The sequence below is a fragment of the Rhinatrema bivittatum genome, chromosome 18 (assembly GCF_901001135.1).
Source record: "Rhinatrema bivittatum chromosome 18, aRhiBiv1.1, whole genome shotgun sequence".
NCBI classification, from domain to species: domain Eukaryota; kingdom Metazoa; phylum Chordata; class Amphibia; order Gymnophiona; family Rhinatrematidae; genus Rhinatrema; species Rhinatrema bivittatum.
Genome location: NC_042632.1, coordinates 58,030,648 through 58,052,632, shown reverse-complemented (window position 1 = coordinate 58,052,632; position 21,985 = coordinate 58,030,648). Strand labels below are relative to the sequence as shown.

Sequence of the window (21,985 nt, the reverse complement as noted above, 5' to 3'; positions counted from 1 at the left end):
GGGCCTGAGCTTTCCCTGTCTTTTTTTTTTACTATCATCTGTTAACCCTTGATCCATCTTAAGATAGGAAGGAAGCTAAGAAATAGAGAAAGGTGCACTAAATTTAGCTTTTCAGAATTCTTAGTGGGGAACTAGAGTTCAGCCACTCATCTGCTGGAGTCAGAAGAATACTGACGGATGATAGAGGGGGCACTGGCTTATATGGGAGCACCCTTCGAAGTTTTCTCTGACTCCATCTACTGCAAGGGGGACATAACCCACTGTCTGGACTGATCCGGGAACGTACAGGGAATGACTTTTTTCACCGATAATGAACAAAAACAAAACCCCCACAAATTCCCAGGAAAATAAAAACTGAAAGTGAAGAACCTAGTTACAACAGTTTTGCTTTCTTAGAAACTACCTATTTCACAATGCCCTAAGATGCAGGCTTTATGCTAATTTTTATCTAATTGTTTCCAAATACATTTGATAGCAGAGCTCATCGGAACATTTATACAGATTTGTTGCTGCCTATATGATTTTGCATACACAGAGATAGTTAACTATACAGTTTAATGACTATAGAGACAGCCTTAAGATGCTCTGCTTAGGACACCATATAAATGTGAAAATAATACTCTGTCTTTACAATCCCTGTGCTTACACAATCATCCTATTTATATACACAGGCAATGCTTAACTTCTCTTTACATGCACTTTTGTCTCTAACTCTACACATCACAATAGATTTATATAATTTTAGACATGACAAATTCTCAGTTTCATTAGGCTTATAATCAAATACAGTGGTTACTGTAAATGAGATATATTCCCTTTTCTTATATTTCAGCAGAATACTAAAAAAAAAAAGCACTGATATTTGCATTCTACAGCAGAAAATTATTAGCAACTTAAAAGGTGACAAAAACCTCGCCATAATATAGCTTTGCTTTTCACTGGTGTTTTGCACTGCTGTAGTAGTGAAGGAGAGAAGATGGATGCTTACTGCTAGCAAGAGCGGGCACTGAAGGATGCAACCCAAGAGCAAGTTTCCTGTCTAGTGACCAGTAAAGGAGATAACTAAACAAACCATATCCTATACCCTCAACAAATTTTCTCACAGATATTATACACACACACTTCCAATAAATAAAACATCCACCTACGCACACAAATTTTCACACAGATATTATACACACACACTTCCAATAAATAAAACATCCACCTACGCACACATGCATCCATATAAGTATATATAAATTAAAAGTGAGTTTTCTGCAAAATCTGGATTGTGCACATTTACAGTTTAATAATAAAACTGCTCTTTACACTTTACAACGCAGCATCTATCCATTCCAACTCTAGCACATGGACAAACACAGGTAGGCTTTATGGCGCGCTGCATGTGAAGCACCTGCTCTCACTTGGTTTGACAGATTTTGGGCTAAAGCAGTCCGATGATGGCTTTCTTTTCCTGATATTCTAGCACTAATGAATGATCAGATCGGCTGACAGCAGAGAACACGTCCATGTTTGTATGTCCAAAGGCTGGCACGGCTTTCTTGCCACACTAGGTCACTTCTTCATCTTCATATCTGCCTCTATGGCACAGCGTCGACCCCTCGTGCCCCCATCCTGCCAAAGATTCAGATAAAAGGAGAAATCAGCAATGAATTAGTACCAGCAATGTAGCATTGGAAGTGGCGGTGAGGGAAACCCAAAAGAATAAAGTGGAGTATGGGAGGAAGAATGCACAGTACAGGAATGTGAACAGTCACGGCTGCTAAGCAACTGAGAAAGGGGCAACAGGCGTATTTATTTTTTGATAAAAAATACGAGTAGGGTTGGTAGGAAGGCCATTAAATTAAGAATCCTATTTCTGTCTCTGGGGGAAACCCTTACAGCTAATTTATATTCCCTCTCAGCTTTTGCACTCCTTCAGCTCTCTCTCTGCTTCCTTTACTGTTTTCTCAAAGTGCAAAGTAGAAAGCTTAAGAGACCTTGCTTCAAATCCTGCGGCCTTGGGCACATCACTATTTCCCAATGCCTCATATACTATTTAGACTGTTCCTGTATGCCAGGGGTGGCCAACACAGGCCTGGTTTTCAGGATATCTACATTTAATATGCACTCTAAACCAGGGCATTTTACAGGCAATTGCATTCAGCAGGGGCGGCCAACTTCAGTCCTCAAGAGCCAGCAAGAGGCCTGGTTTTCAGGATATCCACAAATAGTATGCATGAAATAGGTTTGCACACAATACAGGCAGTGTATGTAAATCTCTCTCATGCATATTCATTGTAGATATCCTGAAAACCAGGCCTCTTGCTGGCTCTTGAGGACTGAAGTTGGCCACCCCTGCTGAATGCGATTGCCGGTAAAATGCCCTGGTTTAGAGTGCTAACTCTTCTGGAAGGACACCTAACCAATCAGTTATCAAGATTGCCACAATGACTATGCATGAGATTTGCATCCTCTGGGTCTCCAATGTATGTGAACCTCTCTCATGGCTATGCATGACTGGTTAAGTATGCCTCCGGGAACACTGCACACCTGAGAAGACAGCCTGAATCCCGCCCACTGCCCTGGGTTGCAGTCCCCTCCTCTCGCTGTCTGATCTCTCTCTTTAGCACAGCTGCTTTCTTTTGAGAAGAAATAATGCTGACAAATGGCTTCCTTTATGTAAAGCCTTTTTGCTGAAGAACAAGAGAGCAGGGAATGTTGTGTAATCATCCATTTTCCAGGCTCAAACCTCCCATAATCTTTGTAAAGTGCAGAGCAGAGAGTAACTAGAGAACCTGCCTAATACTGCTGCTCTTTTCCTGGAGAAGCAGGAAGGGCGAGTCAGACGTCTGACCAGATGAGCAGGATGTGCTAGAATATTAATACTTGCTTTTCACACTTGCATTTCACACTTCACCTCCAAATGGCTCTCAAAATGTGTTACAACTATTAACCCTCAAAAACAAATCAAAAGCAACAGAATTGGAGGGTTGAAGGCAGTGAGGTATCCCTCCCATGCCCCCCTCATATACAGCAATCACTCAATACTTACAAAGAGAGAGAGAAGGAAGGCAGGAGAGCCCATGGGAACACTGTCCTGTTAGAGGACAAACAGAAACACGGATCAGATTCCATGGAAACTCCGACATAAGCAACACAAACCGTACACACTCAAAACCATCTAGACACGTGTGTAACACAAATACGCCCGCATGCATCCGAAGAGCAGGTACATACAATGTAATGTATGTACTGCAGATGGTAGAGTCGAGTCTGGCTACCTCATATCTCTAGCACAGGCACAATTTAGTGATTCTGTTACATGGTGTGTTTGCAACGCTCCAATCTGTACAATCAAATATATCAAACATTTATTCCAGAAGAATATGAAAGAATGTATTCCTGAAGCCAGTGTGATGAGACTCCCATTACAAATCCACACATCCCCAGATTCCCTCTGCCTCACACTGCTCTGCACCAGCTTTCTGCATCCTCCCAGCTGACTGCAACACTTCTCTTCTATTCTGTGTCAGTCTCCACCTAAGCTTTACACCTCTGTGCCCACCCAACTCTTTGCTGCTCAACCTTCCCTCCACTTCTGTCTTTCCCCTCTTTTCCCATCTCCTTCCACTGCACTGTCTCCTTCCTCTCCTGCAAAAGCTATCTTCCTAGTACATTGGGATATGCGTGCACAGTCTCAGACAGGTACAGGCATCTATCAGGACATGCATGCAACACAGAGGCACATGAACACATTCAGAGAAGGGCAGTATAAAAGGAAAAGCAAATAAGTGAACAAAGGGGGACAAGCAGGAGACCTCACATAGGCAGTCACATGGACACAGTGCAATAAAAGGAAGATGACATACTTTAGCACAAAGAAGAAAGCAATATCAGACAAATACACCAGGCCTGCTGCAGCTCCAGGACAGGGATATGCCTTAGTCCCAACATTACAGCATGTTTCAGTCCTGATCCCACTCCATGAGAGGCGGAAACCAAAGTCCCAACCCCAATCACTGCCAGAAACATCAAGCCTTGAGACAAGGAGAAACCTGAGTTCCACCACCACAGCATTGGCAGAGGACAGGGAGAAACTTCAGTGCCAATACCACTGTACATCTCAATTCTAATCTAACCCCAGGACAGGGAGAAACCAGAGTCCTAACATCCCAGCACATCTCAATCCTAATCTAACCTAGGAAAATGTAGGAGAGGTTCTGGAAGCCAAATTTAGGCTCTTAGGTAGAAAGCTTAAATCCAGAACCTCCAGGGTAGCTTTCTCTGAAATGCTCCCTGTTCCACGCGCAGGTCACCAGAGGCAGGCAGAGCTCCGGAGTCTCAATGCGTGGATGAGACGATGGTGCAAGAAAGAGGGATTCAGTTGTGTTAGGAACTGGGGAACCTATTGGGGAAGGGGGGAGTCTCTTCCAAAGGGATGGGCTCCACCTTAACCAGGGTGGAACCAGTTTGCTGGCGCTAACCTTTAAAAAGGAGATAGAGCAGCTTTTAAACAAGAAAAAGGGGAAAAGCTGTCAATCATTCAGCAGTGCATGGTTCGCAGGAATGTATATTCGAAGGATACTAATGAAACAGGAGAGTTAGGGTATCCCAAAAGAGTGGTTCCAAGAAAAGCAAAAGTAGCCCATGTGTCTATGTTAAGAATCACCTGAGCTAAAGAATTCCAAATTATCCCTATCAACTGAAAAGCAGGTTGTTAATACAAACAAAAGCCACACTTTGAAATGTCTGTATGCCAATGCCAGATGTCTAAGAAGTAAGATGAGACAGTTAGTGTATAGCAGCAAATGATGAGATTGACATAATTGGCATCACAGAGACTTTGTGGAAGGAGGATAACGACTGGGACAGTGCTATATCAGGTACAAATTTGTACCTGATATAGCACTGTCCCAGTCGTTATCCTCCTTCCACAAAGGAAGGAGGATAACGACTGGGACTTTAGCTCAGGTGAAAATGATAGGGAGGATCAACTTGGTGGGGGTGTGGCACTTTATGTCCGGGAGGGTATAGAGTCTAAAGGATAAAGATCATACAAGAGAGTAAATGCTCAATAGTATCTATATGGGTAGAAATCCCATGTGTGTTGGGTAAGAGTATAGTGATAGGAGTATACTACCTTCCACCTGGCCAAAATGGTCAGACAGATGATGAAATGCTAAGAGAAATCAGGGAAGCCAACCAATTTGGCAGTGCAGTAATAATGGGAGATTTCAATTACCCCAATACTGACTGGGTAAATATAACATCGGGACAAGCTAGAGAGATAAAGTTCCTGGATGGAATAAATGACTGCTTCATGGAACAATTGGTTCAGGAACCAACAAGAGAGGGAGCTATTTTAGATTTAATTCTTAGTGGAACGTAGGATTTGGTGAGAGAGGTAACGTTGGTGGGGCCACTTGGCAATAGTGATCAAGTTTTAACTAATGACTGGAAGGGGAACAATATGTAAATCTACAGCTCTAACACTAAATGTTCAAAAGGAAAACTTTGATAAAATGAGGAAAATAGAAAAAACTGAAAGATGCAGCTGCAAAAGGTTAAAAGTGTATAACAGGTGTGGACATTGTTTAAAAATAAAATCTTAGAAGTGCAGTCCAGATGTGTTCCATGCATTAAAAAAGGTGGAAGGAAGGCAAAATGATTGCCAGCATTGTTAAAAGGTGAGGTGAAAGAGGCTATTTTAGCCAAAAAAAAAATATGAAGAAGGATCCATCTGAAGAAAATAGGTAAAAGCATAAACATTGTCAAGTTAAGTGTAAAAGATTGATAAGACAGGCTATGAGAGAATTTGAAATGAAGTTGGCCATAGAGGCAAAAAATCATAATAAAAACTTTTTAATATATATCCGAAGCAAGAAACATATGAGGGAGTCGGTTGGACTGTTAGATGACTGAGAGATTAAAAAGGACTCTTAGGGAAGATAAGGCCATTGCAGAAAGATTAAATGAATGTTTTGCCTCTGTGTTTACTAATGAGGATGTTGGGGAGATAATGGTTCCAGAGATGGCTTTCAAGGGTGAGGAGCCAGATGAACTGAACCAAATCACTGTGAATATGAAAGATGTAGTAGGCCAGACTGACATACTAAAGAGTAGCAAATCACCTGGTCCAGTTGGTATGCATCCCAGGGTTCTGAAGGAACTTAAAAATGAAACTTCTGATCTATTAGTTAAAATTTGTAACCTATTATTAAAATCATCCATTGTACCTGAAGACTGGAGGGTGGCCAATGTAACCCCAATATTTAAAAAGGGCTCCAGGGGCGATCCGGGAAACTACAGACCAGTTAGCCTGACTTCAGTGCCAGGAAAAATAGTGGAATCTATTCTAAAGATCATAATCACAGAACATATAGAAAGACATGGTTTGATGGAACACAGTCAGCATGGACTTACCTAAGGGAAGTCTTGCCTCTCAAATCTGATTCTTTTTTTTTTTTTTTGGAAGGGGTTAATATACACGTGGATAAAGATGAACCAGTAGATATAGTGTATTTGGATTTTCAGAAGACATCTGACAAAGTCCCTCATGAGAGACTTCTAAGATAATTAAAAAGTCATGGGATAGGTGGCGATGTCCTTTCGTGGATTACAAACTGGCTAAAAGACAGGAAACAGAGAGTAGGATTAAATGGTCAATTTTCTCAGGGAAAAGGGTAAACAGTGGAGTGCCTCAGGGATCTGTACTTGGACCGGTGCTTTTCAATATATTTATAAATGATCTGGAAAGGAATTCGAGTAAGGTTATCAAATTTGCGGACGATACAAAATTATTCAGAGTAGTTAAATCACATGTGGATTGTGATACATTACAGGAGGACCTTGTGAGACTGGAAGATTGGGCATCCAAATGGCAGATGAAATTTAATGTGGACAAATATCCCATGCTGTAGTTACACGATGTTAGGTTCCATATTAGGAGCTACCACCCAGGAAAAAGATCTATGTTTCATGGTGGATAAAAATTGAAACTGTTGGCTCAATGTGCTGCGGCAGTCAAAAAAGCAAACAGAATGTTAGGAATTATTAAGAAGGGAATGGTGAATAAAACGGAAAATGTCATAATGCCTCTATATCGCTCCATGGTGAGACCCCATCTTGAATATTGTGTACAAATCTTGTCGCCGTATCAAAAAAGATATAATTGCAATGGAGAAGGTACAGAGAAAGGCAACCAAAATAATAAAGGGGATGGAACAGCTCCCCTATGAGGAAAGACTAAAGAGGTTAGGACTTTTCAGCTTGGAGAAGAGACGACTGAGGGGGGATATGATAGAGATGTTTAAAATCATGAGAAGTCTAGAACGGGTAGATGTGAATCGGTTATTTACTCTTTCGGATAATAGAAAGACTAGGGTGCACTCCATGAAGTTAGCATGTGGCACATTTAAAACTAATCGGAGAGAGTTCTTTTTCACTCAATGCACAATTAAACTCTGGAATTTGTTGCCAGAGGATGTGGATAGTGCAGATAGTGTACCTGTGTTTAAAAAAAGGTTTGGATAAGTTCTTGGAGAAGTCCATTACCTGCTATTAATCAAGTTGATTTAGAAAGCAGCCACTGCTATTACTAACATCAGTAGCATGGGATAGACAGTTTTTGGGTACTTGTCAGGTACTTTTAGCTTGGATTGGAAACAGGATGCTGGGCTTGATGGACCCTTGGTCTGACCCAGTATGGCAATTTCTTATGATAATTTCGTTTTCCTTAGTGTAGACAGATGGACTCAGGACCAATGGGCTATGTGCTTTTCTGCTAGCAGATAGAGACTGAGTCAGGTTTCAAAGCTGATGCCACCCTAGATATACCCCTGCAGTGATCTCAGCTATTCAGTATTCTCTTCAAAAGCCATTGTGGACATATTGAAAAACTTGATTAAAATTTGATTACAACTTGATAAAAAACTTGATTAAAGATGGATAACTGTAACTGTATTCAACCAAACATAAGCGCTGAATCCCAGCAAAATTATAGATGGCCTGATCTAGGGATAGGGTGACGGCTTACCCATAAGCTCTTGGAATAGAGTTCCACCTCGAGCAATTCCTTTGCACCGTTCATGGGCAGCTGTGGGTGGGATGCTGAGTCCATCTGCCTATACTAAGGAAAACAAAATTATCAGGTAGTTAATTTCTCCATTTCCTAGCATGTAGCCAGATGGACTCAGGACCGATGGGATGTACAAAAGCTACTCCCGAATGGGGCAGGAGGCTGCGTGCAGTACGGTTAGTAACGCCCTCGCAAAGGGCTACATCCTCTCGGGCTCGAATGTCCAGGCGATAGAACCTGGAGAAGGTGTGCAAGGAAGATCACATCGCTGCTCGGCAGATGTCAATGGGAGACAGTAGCTTAGCTTCTGCAAAGGATACTGCCTGGGCCCTAGTGGAATGAGCTTTAACCTGAAAGGGCAATGGCTTCCCTGCGTCTGTATAAGCTCCCGTGATCACTTCCTTGATCCAACGAGCAATGTAGCATGCGAAGCTGCCTCGTCTTGTTTCCTTCCACTGTGAAGGACAAACAAGCGGTCCGAGTTGTGCACCGGTTCAGAGATTTCCAGATACCGGACTAAAAGCCTACTGACATTTAAGTGGCAGAGGAGGCGGTAGTCTTCCGTGTTCTTGTGTCTATCAAGGGAGGGTAAGGAAATGGACTGATTCAAGTGAAACTCTGAGACTACCTTGGACAAGAAGGAAGGAACGGTGTGAAGTTGTAATGCTCCTGGAGTCAACTGGAGGAATGGCTCCCCATGACAATGCCTTCAGTTCCGAGATGCAACAAGCCGAGCATATCGCCACCAAGAACAGAGTCTTCAGGGATAGATTGTGCAGCAGTTGAAAGGAAGGACCTGCTAAAAAGTCCAATACTAGATTAAGATTCCATAGGGGAACTGGCCATTGTAAGATGGTCGAAGGTGTTTAACCCCCTTTTAGGAAATGGGCCAAGCATGGATGTGACGACAGCTGTGCTCTGTTCACCTCGCCTCTGAAACAGGAGAGAACCGCTACCTGAACCTTCAAGGAGTTGAGGACAACCCTTTATTCAGTCTGTCCTGTAAAAATTCCAGAACCAGAAGGATTTAGATTGCCTGAGGTGGCACCCCGCAATCTCCACACCAGGCCTCAAATATTCTCCAGATCCGCACGTATGCTAAGGACGTAGACAACTTCCACGCGTGGAGCAAGGTGGAAATTACTGCTGCCGAATATCCACCTTCATCAGGGGAGCCCTCTCAAGGGCCAGACCATAACAAAACCAAGTTGGGTCCTCGTGAAGGATCGGACCTTGTTGGAGCAGGTCCCTGTGTGGACCATACCATGGGCGTCTGGGCCAATCCGGGGCCATTTGAAGGACTAGTCCTCTGTGGTGTTCGATCCTGCTAATGACCTTGCCCAGCAGAGGCCATGGAAGGAAGGCGTACAGTAAGTCTTCCTCTGGCTAGGTCTGAACAAGTGCGTCAATCCTTTGGGAACGCTGATCTCTTCTGCGACTGAAGAATCGGAAGACCTTTGCTTTATGAGATGTGACCAATAGGTCGATGGATGGGAGGCCCCAGCTCTGGCCGACAATGCCCATTCTCCTGGATCCAGACACTCCCTGCTGAGAAAGTCTGCTCTGACATCTTTTCCCGCGATCCTCTGTAGATTCAACTCCGCCCATTCCATAAGGGGATCTATCTCCAGAGTCACTTGCTGGCTTTTGGTTCCTCTCTGGCGGTTGATGTCTGACATCACGCGGACCGCCTGGCCCTGGAGTCTGTGGCTGAATTGTAGACACGCTAATCTGACGGCTCGGGCTTCCAGGCAGCTTATATTCTAGCTCGCCTCTTCCTTGGTTCAATGCCCCTGGGTTGTCAATTTTTTCTTAGCCATTTCTTTGTCACTTTTCAAACATCGATCCTCATCACCTTTCAAATTCACTATATCACTTTAGGAATTCCTTCTTTCGCTATCGGAAAAATGTTGTGTCACCTCACTTCACCTCTTTGGAAATCCTTTCTGCTTGACCTTTTGCTTTCCTGATTTCTCTCTTAAGACTCCCTCAGTTTCACCAGATCGTCTTCCCTGTGTTCCTGGCCAGCCACCAACTTTAGGCACTTGGTCCCAGTCAGTTTTCAAACGGGCCGATTTAGGGCCTAACTCCCTAAGTTAGGATCCTAGAGCCTTTGAATCTCAGCCCATCTGGTACGGTCTCAGGTGAGATGCAGTAGAAAGGTGGCTGGCACGGAATGAGAATCGCCAGAAACTGAACACTGTCGCCATAGTCAGACTGATGCACAGTGTATGCAGAGCTTTTATCTGGCTTGGGCATGCATTTTGAGTGTAGGCTCTAGAGTACGTAGGTCACACCGTGCTGGATAAACAAGAATGATTTTATGTACAAATGCAGTGCAGAAAGAAAAAAGTTTCAATTACAGTTCAAAATGAGCAGCACTTTAGCCCAATCCTACAGGTATAGCTTGAATATCTTTGCTGCTGCACCCCAGAGGAAAATAAAAATAAGAATAAGACATTACATTTCTATTATCTGAAAAACGTAATCAAGTTTAAGTTGAGAGCACAATTTTCAAATTTCCCATCTTTAGTCAAAGAATTTAAATGTAGTGTTAACATTTGGAAAGGACAAAAAAAAAATCCCTCTATAGGATATGACAGGAATCCCTCCGCCCAGAGCTGGGAGAGCTGCTTGCTCTATGATTCTCCCTTTTTCTCACCTTCTCGGAAGAATCCTGTTTGCGAGTGGAGTCTCTTCCACGCAGGCTCTTGGCACTGATACCAGATTCAGACGTTTGCATAATCAGCTGTGTGGCCAGAAATTGCTGCAACAGATATAAAAATCTATTAATATCTGCAAAATTCTGTCCAATGATAACATGTAGCCCAGAAAGTTCATTTAAAATGCCCTTCTTGGATAATTTTTATATAGGCCCAGAAAATAAAGCACAGTTTGTAAAGGATTTGGGTTTCTCTAGGGCCATCCTCCTCCACGTGAGGTAAGCCTCGTTACCTGGATCTGTTCTAGAACGTCCCTCTGCATCTCCACGGCCATATGGTAGACGTCGTGGTCCGAGCTGTTGTACATCACAGCGTTCTGGAACATCAGCATGATGTCGCGCTGGAACTCTGCTGTGCTGCGGATCAGGCCCGTTTCAATGTTCTTCTTGATAGTGGAGAGATCCATAGGCCTGGGATTAAAAGCAAGGATGAGAGTCTGGCCGAATGACTCTTCCCCCCTTACCTCATAACAGAGAAGCCTTTACCTCTGCACAATGCTGTGATAACCAGGAGCAATATCATCTGTTACAGGCTGCAGAAAGACATTGGCATACCTGGAATAAAATGGATAGGATAAGAGAGAAGCTGCCCGTTCCCTATATCTGCAATGTAACCTCACCCTGCGACCCCTCCCCCACCTGATTCATTGCCAGTTACTGCCCCCTGTGATTCCCCCTCCCTATATCATAACCACCCACTGCCCTCTGTGCCTTCCTCACCTGGATCATATCCACTAACTATATCTTTGGGCAATCAGCACTGCAATCTGACTGAGGGCTGCAGGCAACATCAGACAATACTGCAGAGCTATTGCAGAAGCCAAGATAGCTCACATCTCAAAAATAGATTTAAGGTAAAAACTCTACATGTTGCAAGGCATGGGGTGGGGAGGGAAATTGTGGAAAATGGGAGACTGAACAGAGAGAATTAGAATGACAGAAGATGTATGCACTGCAGACAGAGAGAGAAAGGGCCATGGGAACCAGGCACATTTCAAAGGGAAGAGGGTCGGAATGAGTAATGGAGAAATTACTTACCTGGTAATTTCGTTTTCCTTAGTGTAGACAGCTGGACTCAGGACCCATGGGTTATGTGCTCCCCTGCTAGCAGATGGAGACTGAGTCAGGTTTCAAAGCTGCTGTCACCCTAGATGCTCCCCTGCAGTGACCTCAGCCGTTCAGTATTCTCTTCAAAAGCCACTGTGGACATACTATTGAAGCATGATTAAAATTTGGATACAACCTAATTAAAAACTGGAGACCGCAACTGCACTCAAGCAAAGTTAAGCGCTGAATCCCAGCTATACTACAGATGCCCAGATGTAAGGATTGGGCGACGGCTTCCCCATAACTTCTCGGAATAGATTTTCATTTCACGGATGATTCCTTGGCACCGTTCTTGGGCAGCCGTGGGCGGCATGCTGAGTCCATCTGTCTACACTAAGGCTTAAACTGTACAAATTTCCCCAAATTCACCGAGGGGCACCCTCAACATCATTCCCTAAGATCGAAAACATCTCCCACACTGAGCTGCATTTTTTTTTTTTTTAAAGCAACAACTTTTTAGAAAACAACGACAAAAGGCAGGCTTATAGGAGGAGGGAGTTAAATGAGGGAAGGTAGGGAGAACAAAGTGAAAAGATGTGTGTCCCCCAAAACCCCATGAAAGCCTCCTGCACAGAGGGAGGGAACCACTGCTTTTACCTCTGGAGATCATCCCTTTGACCAAATCTGCTTTTCCATACTTAACAATGAGGCTAAGTTAACTCTTAATGTTTTCACTTCCTTCAGTGGCTTCAAAGCCACTCCTTCAATACATGGCCAAACTTACCTGCATGAAACAGCATTAATCTATATCAAAAGCTCTGAAAAATGCCTTCAGCAGACCAGGACACAGATAAAGAGTAATGAGCTGTAAAGGGCTACTTTTTACCACCTGGGATTCCAGGGCAAAGTAACTAGCAAACCTCACAAGCATTCACGGTCAGCAAGTGCAGAGCAAGTGCAAAGCAATGGCCAAGCTACCATTGTTGACCTGTGATTGAATAGAAAATAAACAGAAAACTTCACAAGCATTCACAGTCAGCAAGTACAGAGCAATGGTCAAGCTCCCATCACGGACCTGTGATTGGCTGCAGCTCTCCATACTAACATAATGGCTTTTTTCCAGATTTTCTGTGCTTGAATAGCTTCTTGATCTTCACTGCAGACAGAACTGAAAACCCAAAAAACTTGTGATGAGGAAAAGGATGAGAGGCAGGGATATCACTTACTCCACCTCCACAGACATGGCATGTCTAACCTCAATGCATAACACAACCGAGGCCCCCCCCAAAGCAAGACTTTATCAATACAGGCACAACAGTATCATCCCCTTGCCCTATCATGCATGAACTCAGTTACATCATTTGGATATTAAAACGGCTCATGAAATCCATAGTTTGAGCAGTTACAGGAGACTTCAGATTCTCAGAGCCTGGGCACAGGCTCCCACCACTGCTACCACCTTCTGCTCTCAATACATTTACAGCTTTGTTTGCTCCCATCCCAATAGTTCTACATCTGCTCCACCACATTTGGAAAAAAGCACAAAAACCTATGGAATTTCAGTTATTTCTCGTGACAAATTTCCTGCTATAAAGCTGTGTCTCAGACAGACACTAGTGACCTGGAGAGACCCCTTAGCAGCACATTCTGAAACGCGATGCTTTCCTCCACATTAACAGAGCTCAAATCTCTAGGGGAGGTTATGGACAGAGTTATCCCCCATCCCACCCCTCAGCTCACAACTGGGAGGAGGCAGGGCTGCTGGGAATGGAGTCAGCCAACGTATGCGACTGCAGGGGTGCATTGTGAATGCTGAATCCATCATCACTCTCGCTGATAGGAGCTTCATTATCAGTCTCAGACCCCATCTCATCCTCTTTGGGCTCTTCCAAGCTGCCGGCCTCACTTGTACCATCTTCATCATCCTCATCCTCTTCCTGAGGATCCTGAAGAAGAGAAAGATGCTCTGTGAACGAGGACAGTGTCTCTGCACGTTATCACTGCTCTTATTCTAAGTTTTCTATCCTCGCTGTAATATACACTTTTAATTCTTATTTTTACACTTTATTAATAAAATAGTGGACAAGGTTGAATTTAATCTTACCTGCTAATTTCCTTTCCTTGAGTCCTTTCATCTCTGTCTCAATATATAGTCCAGCCAAACCTATCAGCAGATGGAAGCAGAGCGCAGCAGGTTTGCTGATGTCACTATAGCATAGGAGATATATATATATATTAACAAGAGAGAGAGAGAGATCCAGAGCTATAGATCTCTCTCCATATAGATATACCCCCTATGCGTAACTCAGCCTGCTAGTATGTCTGTAGCAAGTTCATAAACTAACTTTTCCTCACACCCCCATTTAATCAGGGGGCTTTGGAGGGAAAAAAAAGAGCAGCAGCCCACCCAAGCCATGGAAGACTAGCTAATAAGGAGCCTAACAGGGTTTGTAAACTATATACACTTACCTTCACCACCGAAGAAGAAAACAGTGAAAGAATTCAAAGGGGCATGGGATAAGCACCGTGGATCCCTAAAGGCCAGAGGAAGGAGATGAAGAAGAGTGCTTGGGGGTAACTTGCTGGTGCAGTGGTTTCTACCTTTAACCAATAAGCCGTGATACTTTTGATGCATCCCAATTATTGCTCTCTGCATCAAAGGCTAGGGAAAACAGGGGAATTGGATTCAGATAGCAACCAACAAGGGCGCAGACGTTTAAGATCTGGGGAAACTGATATGCATGGGGATAACCTGCATGGCACAGCATTTACGATACTTAGAAGACATGGATTATCCTTAACCAATAAGCATTGATGCTTTTGATGCAACTGCAACTTTGCTCTCTGCTTTGAAGGAGGGGGTGGGTGGGGAAAAAGGAGTTGGATTGGAGAAATTACTTATAGAAACAGAAATGACGGCAGAAGAAGACCAAATGGCCCATCCAGTCTGCCCAGCAAGCTTCCCTCATTTCTTCTCCCATACTTATCTGTTTCTCTTAGCTCTTGGTTCTAATTCCCTTCCACCCCCGCCATTAATGTAGAGAGCGGTGATGGAGCTGCATCCAAGTGAAATATCTAGCTTGATTAGTTAGAGGTAGTAACCGCCGCAATAAGCAAGCTACACCCATGCTTATTTGTTTTTACCCAGATTATGTTATACAGCCCTTATTGGTTGTTTATCTTCTCCCCTGCCGTTGAAGCAGGGAGTTATGCTGGATATGCGTGAGGTATCAGTTTTTTTCTTCTCCCCTGCCGTTGAAGCAGAGAGCTATGCTGGATATGCATCGAAAGTGAAGTATCAGGCACATTTGGTTTGGGGTAGTAACCGCCGTAACAAGCCAGCTACTCCCCGCTTTGTGAGTGTGAATCCTTTTTTCTTCTCCCCTGCCGTTGAAGTTATGCTGGATATGCGTGAAGTATCAGTTTTTCTTTTCCCCTGCCGTTGAAGCAGAGAGCTATGCTGGAAATTCGTGATGTATCAGTCTTTCTCCCATGCCGTTGAAGCAGAGAGCCATGCTGGATATGCGTCGAGAGTGAAGTATCAGGTACATTTGGTTTGGGGTAGTAACCGCCGTAACAAGCCAGCTACTCCCCGCTTTGTGAGTGCAAACCCTTTTTTCTTCTCCCCTGCCGTTTAAGCAGAGAGCTCTGCTGGATGTGTGAAGTAACAGTTTTTCTTTTCCCCTGCTGTTGAAGCAGAGAACTATGCTGGATATGCATTGAAAGTGAAGTATAAGAATGGAGTGATCAAGCTAGTTGAAAGGCATCAGGAATAGAGGAAGGTGGAGGTAGTAATTTGGATATTTGGTTTGGGGTAGTAACCGCCGTAACAAGCCAGCTACTCCCGTCTTTGTGAGTGCAAATCCTTTTTTCCACATTTCCTCTTGCTGTTGAAGCTTAGAGTGATGTTGGAGTCACAGTAACCATGTGTATGTTTATTGACTAAGGGTATTGTCTCCAGGCAGTAGCCATCATTCTGGCGAGTCACCCACTCTTCATTGGCGGCCTCTTGACTTTATGGATCCACAGTGTTTATCCCACGCCCCTTTGAAGTCCTTCACAGTTACCTTACCTGATAATTTCATTTTCCTTAGTGTAGTCAGATGGATCAGTACCAGTGGGTTATATCAGAGCTTCCCAAATTGTGGGTTGGGACCCCACATGGGGGTCACAATCCTCTCCAGACATCACCAGCACCAGAAGTAGTGGAAATCAGCATGGGATCTTTGAGCTAGCGTGCACTCAGGACCTGCAATGGTCCTGCCCTCGCTTGAGTTTCCATGGGTGAGGAGGGACTGGGAGCTTTTACTGGCTCACAGATCCGGTGCTGACTTTCACTACTAATGCTGCTGCCAGTTGCAGATCAATATCAGGCATTGATTGGAGCAGCCATTGGGGAAGAGTGGGCAGAGTGTGCACAGGTCTCTATCCTCTCCCATCACTGAACTTACCTAAGAGAAAAATGTTGCCCCTGTCATCAGCCTGCCCTCTCTTCCCATTAGCTGTCATCCACTTATCGCCTGAGGCCACAGGAAAATGCTGCGGCTGATCCTAATCATATAACCTTTTTCTGCTCCATCTTCCAATGCATCCCAAACCACTTTCCTTACACCAGATTTTGAGCCAAGAATTGAAACTACCTATATGACATAGCCTCTTTTCCCTTTCTTTACCATGTGTCTCATCTTCTTCCCTAAATAGTGGACATCTTTCTGTAGTTTATGGAGGTCATTGGTCCCCAGACAGAGAACATGGATATCAGACTCCTTGCTTTCTTCTATAATTACTTTCACCACCTGGGTTTGCATTTCTATTAGTGCAGGTTCCTGGAAGGCATTTAACTGTTGGGTCTCCATCAAAATGAGTTCCCAAATTGGTTCCTCTGATGACTGTCTCCCAGCAGAAGCAGCTTTCTTTAATGACATTTGATCATGTTGAGGGGTTTCTGGGTGCATTGGGTGACTAATTCACTTCATATTCTATTGCTGGGACTTCTTCATTTTCCAATGCAGAAAATATATTATGTAAGGGTAAGAGAAAAAAAGAACAGGGTGATAAGAGAAAACTCTTACCTTGTCTTGATTTGCAGGTAAAACTCTTGGTTCATCTTTCACTGTATCTAGGATTAAAAGAGAGAAAGAATTAACAAAGAGGTTGGACAGCCCCTTCTCCAGCCATTGCTTTCCAATGTTCCACTCTCTGCCCAGATATTTTCCTACCCAGTAGCTGTAAAGCTGGATCTGGATCTAGTCTGGGTCCATGTTCATCGTCATTTGAGAAGTGCTCTGTCTCGGATGTCTTTTCAGGGGAAGCCTGGAGATGAACAAATAAGTTTCTCTATGAAATACATTTGGGTGTAGATGTCCTCATGTGGATAAATAAAAATATTTCACTCGTACAATATTATGCAGCCAATAACCTACAAAAGCAGTAATTTATGTTGTACCTTAGCTCCTCAACCTCGTTCCCTGATCCTAAGAACCCTAATCCAGGGCCCATCCCCAAACTCCTTTCCAGAGGCCTGCCCTCCCTCCCCTGTCCTGCACTCATGTCCTTGTCTCCGCCTCCCCCCTGCCCTTGCCCCGTCCCTGCACACACCTCAGCTTTCAAAGAAAATGGTAGTTGATCTCCTTGTCTGGAATTTGTCTCTGTTTCAGAGCTCTCTCCTGCACCTTTCCGCTTCTCTGCCCCACTCCTGAATTCTGCAGGTTCCGCTTTGATAATGGGTCCTGCCTCACCCTGACCCATGTGATCCTGTTCTGATTTGATTTCTGATCCCAGCTCTCGGATGCCCAACACATCTCTGATCCTAGTTCCTTCAATCTCTTCACAGCTGGATTTCTCCTGCTTCACAGACACTAGTCCTGGGATCGAGGACATTTGCTTGCCAGGTTTTTCTTCCTGCAGTGTCTGATTCCAGGGGCCAGACAGAGACTGGGGGTCATTCTCTTCACAGAAAGAAAGTGCAGCCTCTACTGCTGCCACATCCAACACTTCTGGATGGTCATCCACCTGCAGGAATGGAGATTGAATACAATTATATGGTTTAAAGGTACATGCAAATAGATCCATCAAAAAACAAGGGCAAACTGTACCAAAAACAAATAATTTTAAAAACATTCAAAAACAATGAATCATTACACAAATAAATCAAGTCATTCAAAATTATTAAAGTAATCCAAATGAGAAACACCCAATTTCCAAAACAAAAATACCAAAAAATTATATGAGACACATTGATGGGAACCTAAAAAAAAAGACAAATATCCAAACACAACAAAAAGAGACATTTAAAAAAATGAGCAAAGTTATTCCCCCTAATCACATATCATCATCATACCCCACAAATACTTCTACCACCATATAGTGGCTAGAACAGCAACAAATTGAAAGAATAAGTCCTCAACATTAAACTACCAGAGTCTCTGAAAGCAAGAAAAGCAAGAAATAGAATCACATATAGGAAAATTGGTTCTTACCTGCTAATTTTCGTTCCTGTAGTACCACGGATCAGTCCAGACCGTGGGTTGAGTCTCCTGTCCAGCAGATGGAGACAGACCAAAACTGAAAGGGTATCCCACATCAGGACAGAGCCTACCCTGCATCCCTTCAGTATAAAACACTTTCAAAGCAGATATAACTCCCCAAGGATCAAGCAAGTAACAAGAAAACTGATAAATTGAACTATTAAACAATTGAAAGAATTCTGAATAAACAAATGCTCTTCCATAAAGATTTATTTCCATCTTCTTCTGTGAGATGCTTCCGGTGCCTTAAGTAATAATAGAAAAGTCAGGTATCAAGAAAACCTGTAAAGGAAGAAAAACTTTGAGCGGACGGAGCAGATCTAGCATGGGAGGGTGTCTGGACTGATCCGTGGTACTACAGGAACGAAAATTAGCAGGTAAGAACCAGTTTTCCTTTCCCTGTACGTACCCGGATCAGTCCAGGCCGTGGAATGTACCAAAGCTTCCCTAAGTAGGGTGGGACCGAGACAGTCCTGCTCGAAGAACCTGCCGCCCGAAGGAGCCAAAAACTGGAGCCTGTACATCAAGGCGGTAATGAGCAAAAGTATGCAGGGATTTCCAAGTAGCTGCCCTACATATTTCCTGCAGAGAAACGGATTGACCCTCCGCCCAAGAAGTGGCCTGAGAACGTAAGGAGTGAGCCTTTAAGCCTTCCGGAACCGATCAACCCTTACAGATGTAAGCTGACTCAATAGCCTCCTTTAGCCAACGGGCAATAGTGGCCTTTGAAGCCTTATTAACCTTATTTGGGCCACTCCACAGGACAAACAGGTGATCCGAGACCCAGAACTCATTTGTAACCTGGAGGTAATGTAGCAAGACCAGTTTCACAACCAGGCGCCGCAGATCACCCCCAGATGTGTTTGCGATGTGTTCAGAAGAAAAGGCCGGGAGTTCTACTGACTGATTGACGTGAAAGGAAGACACGACCTTTGGCAAGAAGGAGGGTACCGTCTTGAGGGATACCCCTGAATCAGAAAAACGCAGAAAAGGTTCCCTGCACGACAAAGCTTGGAGCTCCGACACTCTTCTGGCGGAACAAATGGACACCAGGAAGACGGTTTTGAGAGTCAAATCCTTAAGAGTAGCCCTCCATAGGAGGGCGCAGAGGAAAAAACTGACCAGCTACCTGAGGCTGTAGAGAACGGGGCAGGGAATCCCCTTGCCTACTGACCCGCCGACGCCGCGACGAGAGGGGCGGACCCTGAGGCGGATCCCGGAAGCTACCCTCTTAGGGGAGCTTACCAGCGGCGCGCAGCAGAGCCGGCGCGCTGCTGAAGCCGCGCGCGCTAAAGGGGCGCACGGCGAGACGGCTTTGCCCGGCTTCGCCCGGAATCGCCGGATGACGGCAAACATCTGTTGGGTAGAACTAAGGTACTGTTTCCTTTCTTTTGCTTGTTTAAACGATTATCCCCTCTGCTTGCCAACAAATTGCACATAAAATTTGGCGTCATAAACTGGGTGAATCTGCTATTACTAAAAAACTAAATGCCTCCAAAAAGGAAAGGCAAGGTGCGAGTGTTTCCACCACTCCCCTTGCCGTCTCCAATTCAGCAGGAAATAAGCAGATTTCTCCTTTCACCTGCGTCGAATGAGATGAAGTCCAAAGACTCTGATGTGCCTCTCAGTCAGGGAGGGCTGAGTGGGCCTACAGACGAGGCTTCATTGAGCCCGAACATCGGCATGCCTCCTGCACAAAGATTGGCGGACAATACCCAGGCGGCTATTGTACAGACCATCGTAGAGGGGGCGTCTGCTATCTCGGACTCAACTTCAGGAAGTGGAATAGGAGACTTGAGGTTGGAAAACCCTGAGGGAGGGAATTTAGATCAAAAGTCCCGAGACAGCAGTAACATTGACCTCCCTACTCGCCCAGCAGTGGTAACCCTTGATTCACTTTGGGGGATGATGGAAGGAATGCTACTGAATATCAAAGGGTTAGAAAAGAAAGTGGATAGTTTAATAACAGGAACTCAACAAGACACGCTACAAACACAGAAACAAATTAAAGAGCTGGTTGACAGGACTAAAGATTTGGAGAATTCCCAAAAGAAAAATATAGAATTCCAAGTAGCTGTTGTTAAAGACAGAGAGATAATTTCTAGAAGGCTTGAATCTCTAGAAAACACAGCCAAGAAATATAATTTGAGAATTATGAATTTTCCTAGAGTAATTGGGGAATTGCCCCATATTACTTTAAAAAATCTGCTTAAAGAAATACTTGGCTCTGTTGCTGGAGATAAAATAATTGTACTAAATTGCTATTTTATACCAAAAAAAAGAATTTCAGAAGATAGATTAGAGCAGCCCTTTCAGGGTGATCTAACAAATTTTCTTGAGTCTAGTAACCAGGTAATTGATTGGGGGACTCTTTTGGCCAATTTCTCCATATTAGAAGATATAAGCTTGATAATGAAAAATTATTTCCAAAAATATCCAGTCAACTTCATGGGAAAACAGATTAAGATATTCCCTGATCTCGCTTTTTCAACACAATTACGTAGGAAAGCCTTTCTGGCTTCACGCCAGGAGGTAACTGAGATGGGATTTACTTTCACTTTAAGATTTCCGTGCAAGTGTGTCTTGAGAAAACAAAATGACTTATTTATCCTTTTCTCCCCTGATCAACTTAAAGAATTTTTAGAACAGAGGAAAATTCCAGCCTCATCCCCAATAGCGAGTTAAGAAACAAAGGAAAATATAAAGCAGGTATTATGAGCCCTTTTAGTTTATTTTTGAAGTAAAATACTCCCTATGGTTTCCGTATGTAGTGCAATGAGCCCTCAAATGTGATTAATACTGAATGAAACTGACTGTGGTAAAAAGTTAATGGTTTTCTTTTTAATGGAGATAAGAGCCCATTGAATTTATTGTTATAGATTTTCTTTTGTTATTCATGTACCACAAACAGATCATGTATTTCCTATTGCAAACATTGTTTGTATATATTGAAAAGGATAAATAAAGGATTAAAAAAAAAAAAAAAAGAGTAGCCCTCCATAGAGGTTCTAAGGGAGCTTCGCAGAGAACCTGAAGAACCAAGTTAAGACTCCACGAGGGACAAGTAGCCCATATCGGCGCATTCAAATGCTTGGCCCCCTTGAGAAAGCGGACGACATCCGGATGAGTCGCCACTGTGTAACCGTCAATGTTGCCTAAGAGGGAGCCTAGGGCGGAGATCTGCACTTGCAAGGAACTGAAAGACAAACCCTTGGAGAGACCATTCTGGAGGAAGGAAAGGACCTGGGAAACCGGAGCCTTACGAGCCGACACTCCCGAAGTGATACACGCATTTTCGAAAACCTTCCATACCCGGACATAAGCGAGAGAGGTAGCCGGCTTTCAAGCACTCAACAGAGTGGATATAACTTCTTCCTTATATCTCTTTCTTTCTCAATCTCTGCCGTTCAAAAGCCAGGCCGCTAGACAAAAGCGATCCGCCTGATCGAAAAAATACGGGACCCTGCCGAAGAATTTGGGCGAGATGCCAGAGGCAGAGAGGGCCGTCCGTGGCGAGATTCACTAGATCCACGAAGCACGGTCTGCGGGGCCATTCCGGAGCCACTAGAATGACGGGACCCTGATGGAGCTCAATTCTTCTGAGCACTTTGCCCACTAATGGCCAAG

At 43.9% G+C, this 21,985-nt stretch overlaps 1 protein-coding gene across 5 annotated transcripts in view; it reads right to left on the bottom strand.

Moving 5' to 3' along the window:
* Positions 1-1,265: 1,265 nt before the first annotated feature.
* Positions 1,266-21,985, bottom strand: part of BRD8 (bromodomain containing 8) — an 86,368-nt gene continuing 65,648 nt past the window's right edge. For 3 of the 5 annotated variants that reach the window (XM_029583309.1, XM_029583312.1, XM_029583310.1), the window contains 10 exons: positions 17,430-17,843; positions 17,051-17,144; positions 16,904-16,950; positions 13,572-13,777; positions 12,907-12,999; positions 11,271-11,339; positions 11,018-11,195; positions 10,725-10,829; positions 3,038-3,082; positions 1,266-1,617 (listed from right to left, as the gene is read on the bottom strand). In XM_029583309.1, the coding sequence (XP_029439169.1) occupies positions 1,558-1,617; positions 3,038-3,082; positions 10,725-10,829; positions 11,018-11,195; positions 11,271-11,339; positions 12,907-12,999; positions 13,572-13,777; positions 16,904-16,950; positions 17,051-17,144; positions 17,430-17,843 (1,311 nt within the window). In that variant the 3' untranslated portion in view covers positions 1,266-1,557. The remainder of the gene's footprint in view (positions 1,618-3,037; positions 3,083-10,724; positions 10,830-11,017; positions 11,196-11,270; positions 11,340-12,906; positions 13,000-13,571; positions 13,778-16,903; positions 16,951-17,050; positions 17,145-17,429; positions 17,844-21,985) is intronic. The other 2 variants (XM_029583311.1, XM_029583313.1) reach the window with 1 other exon arrangement.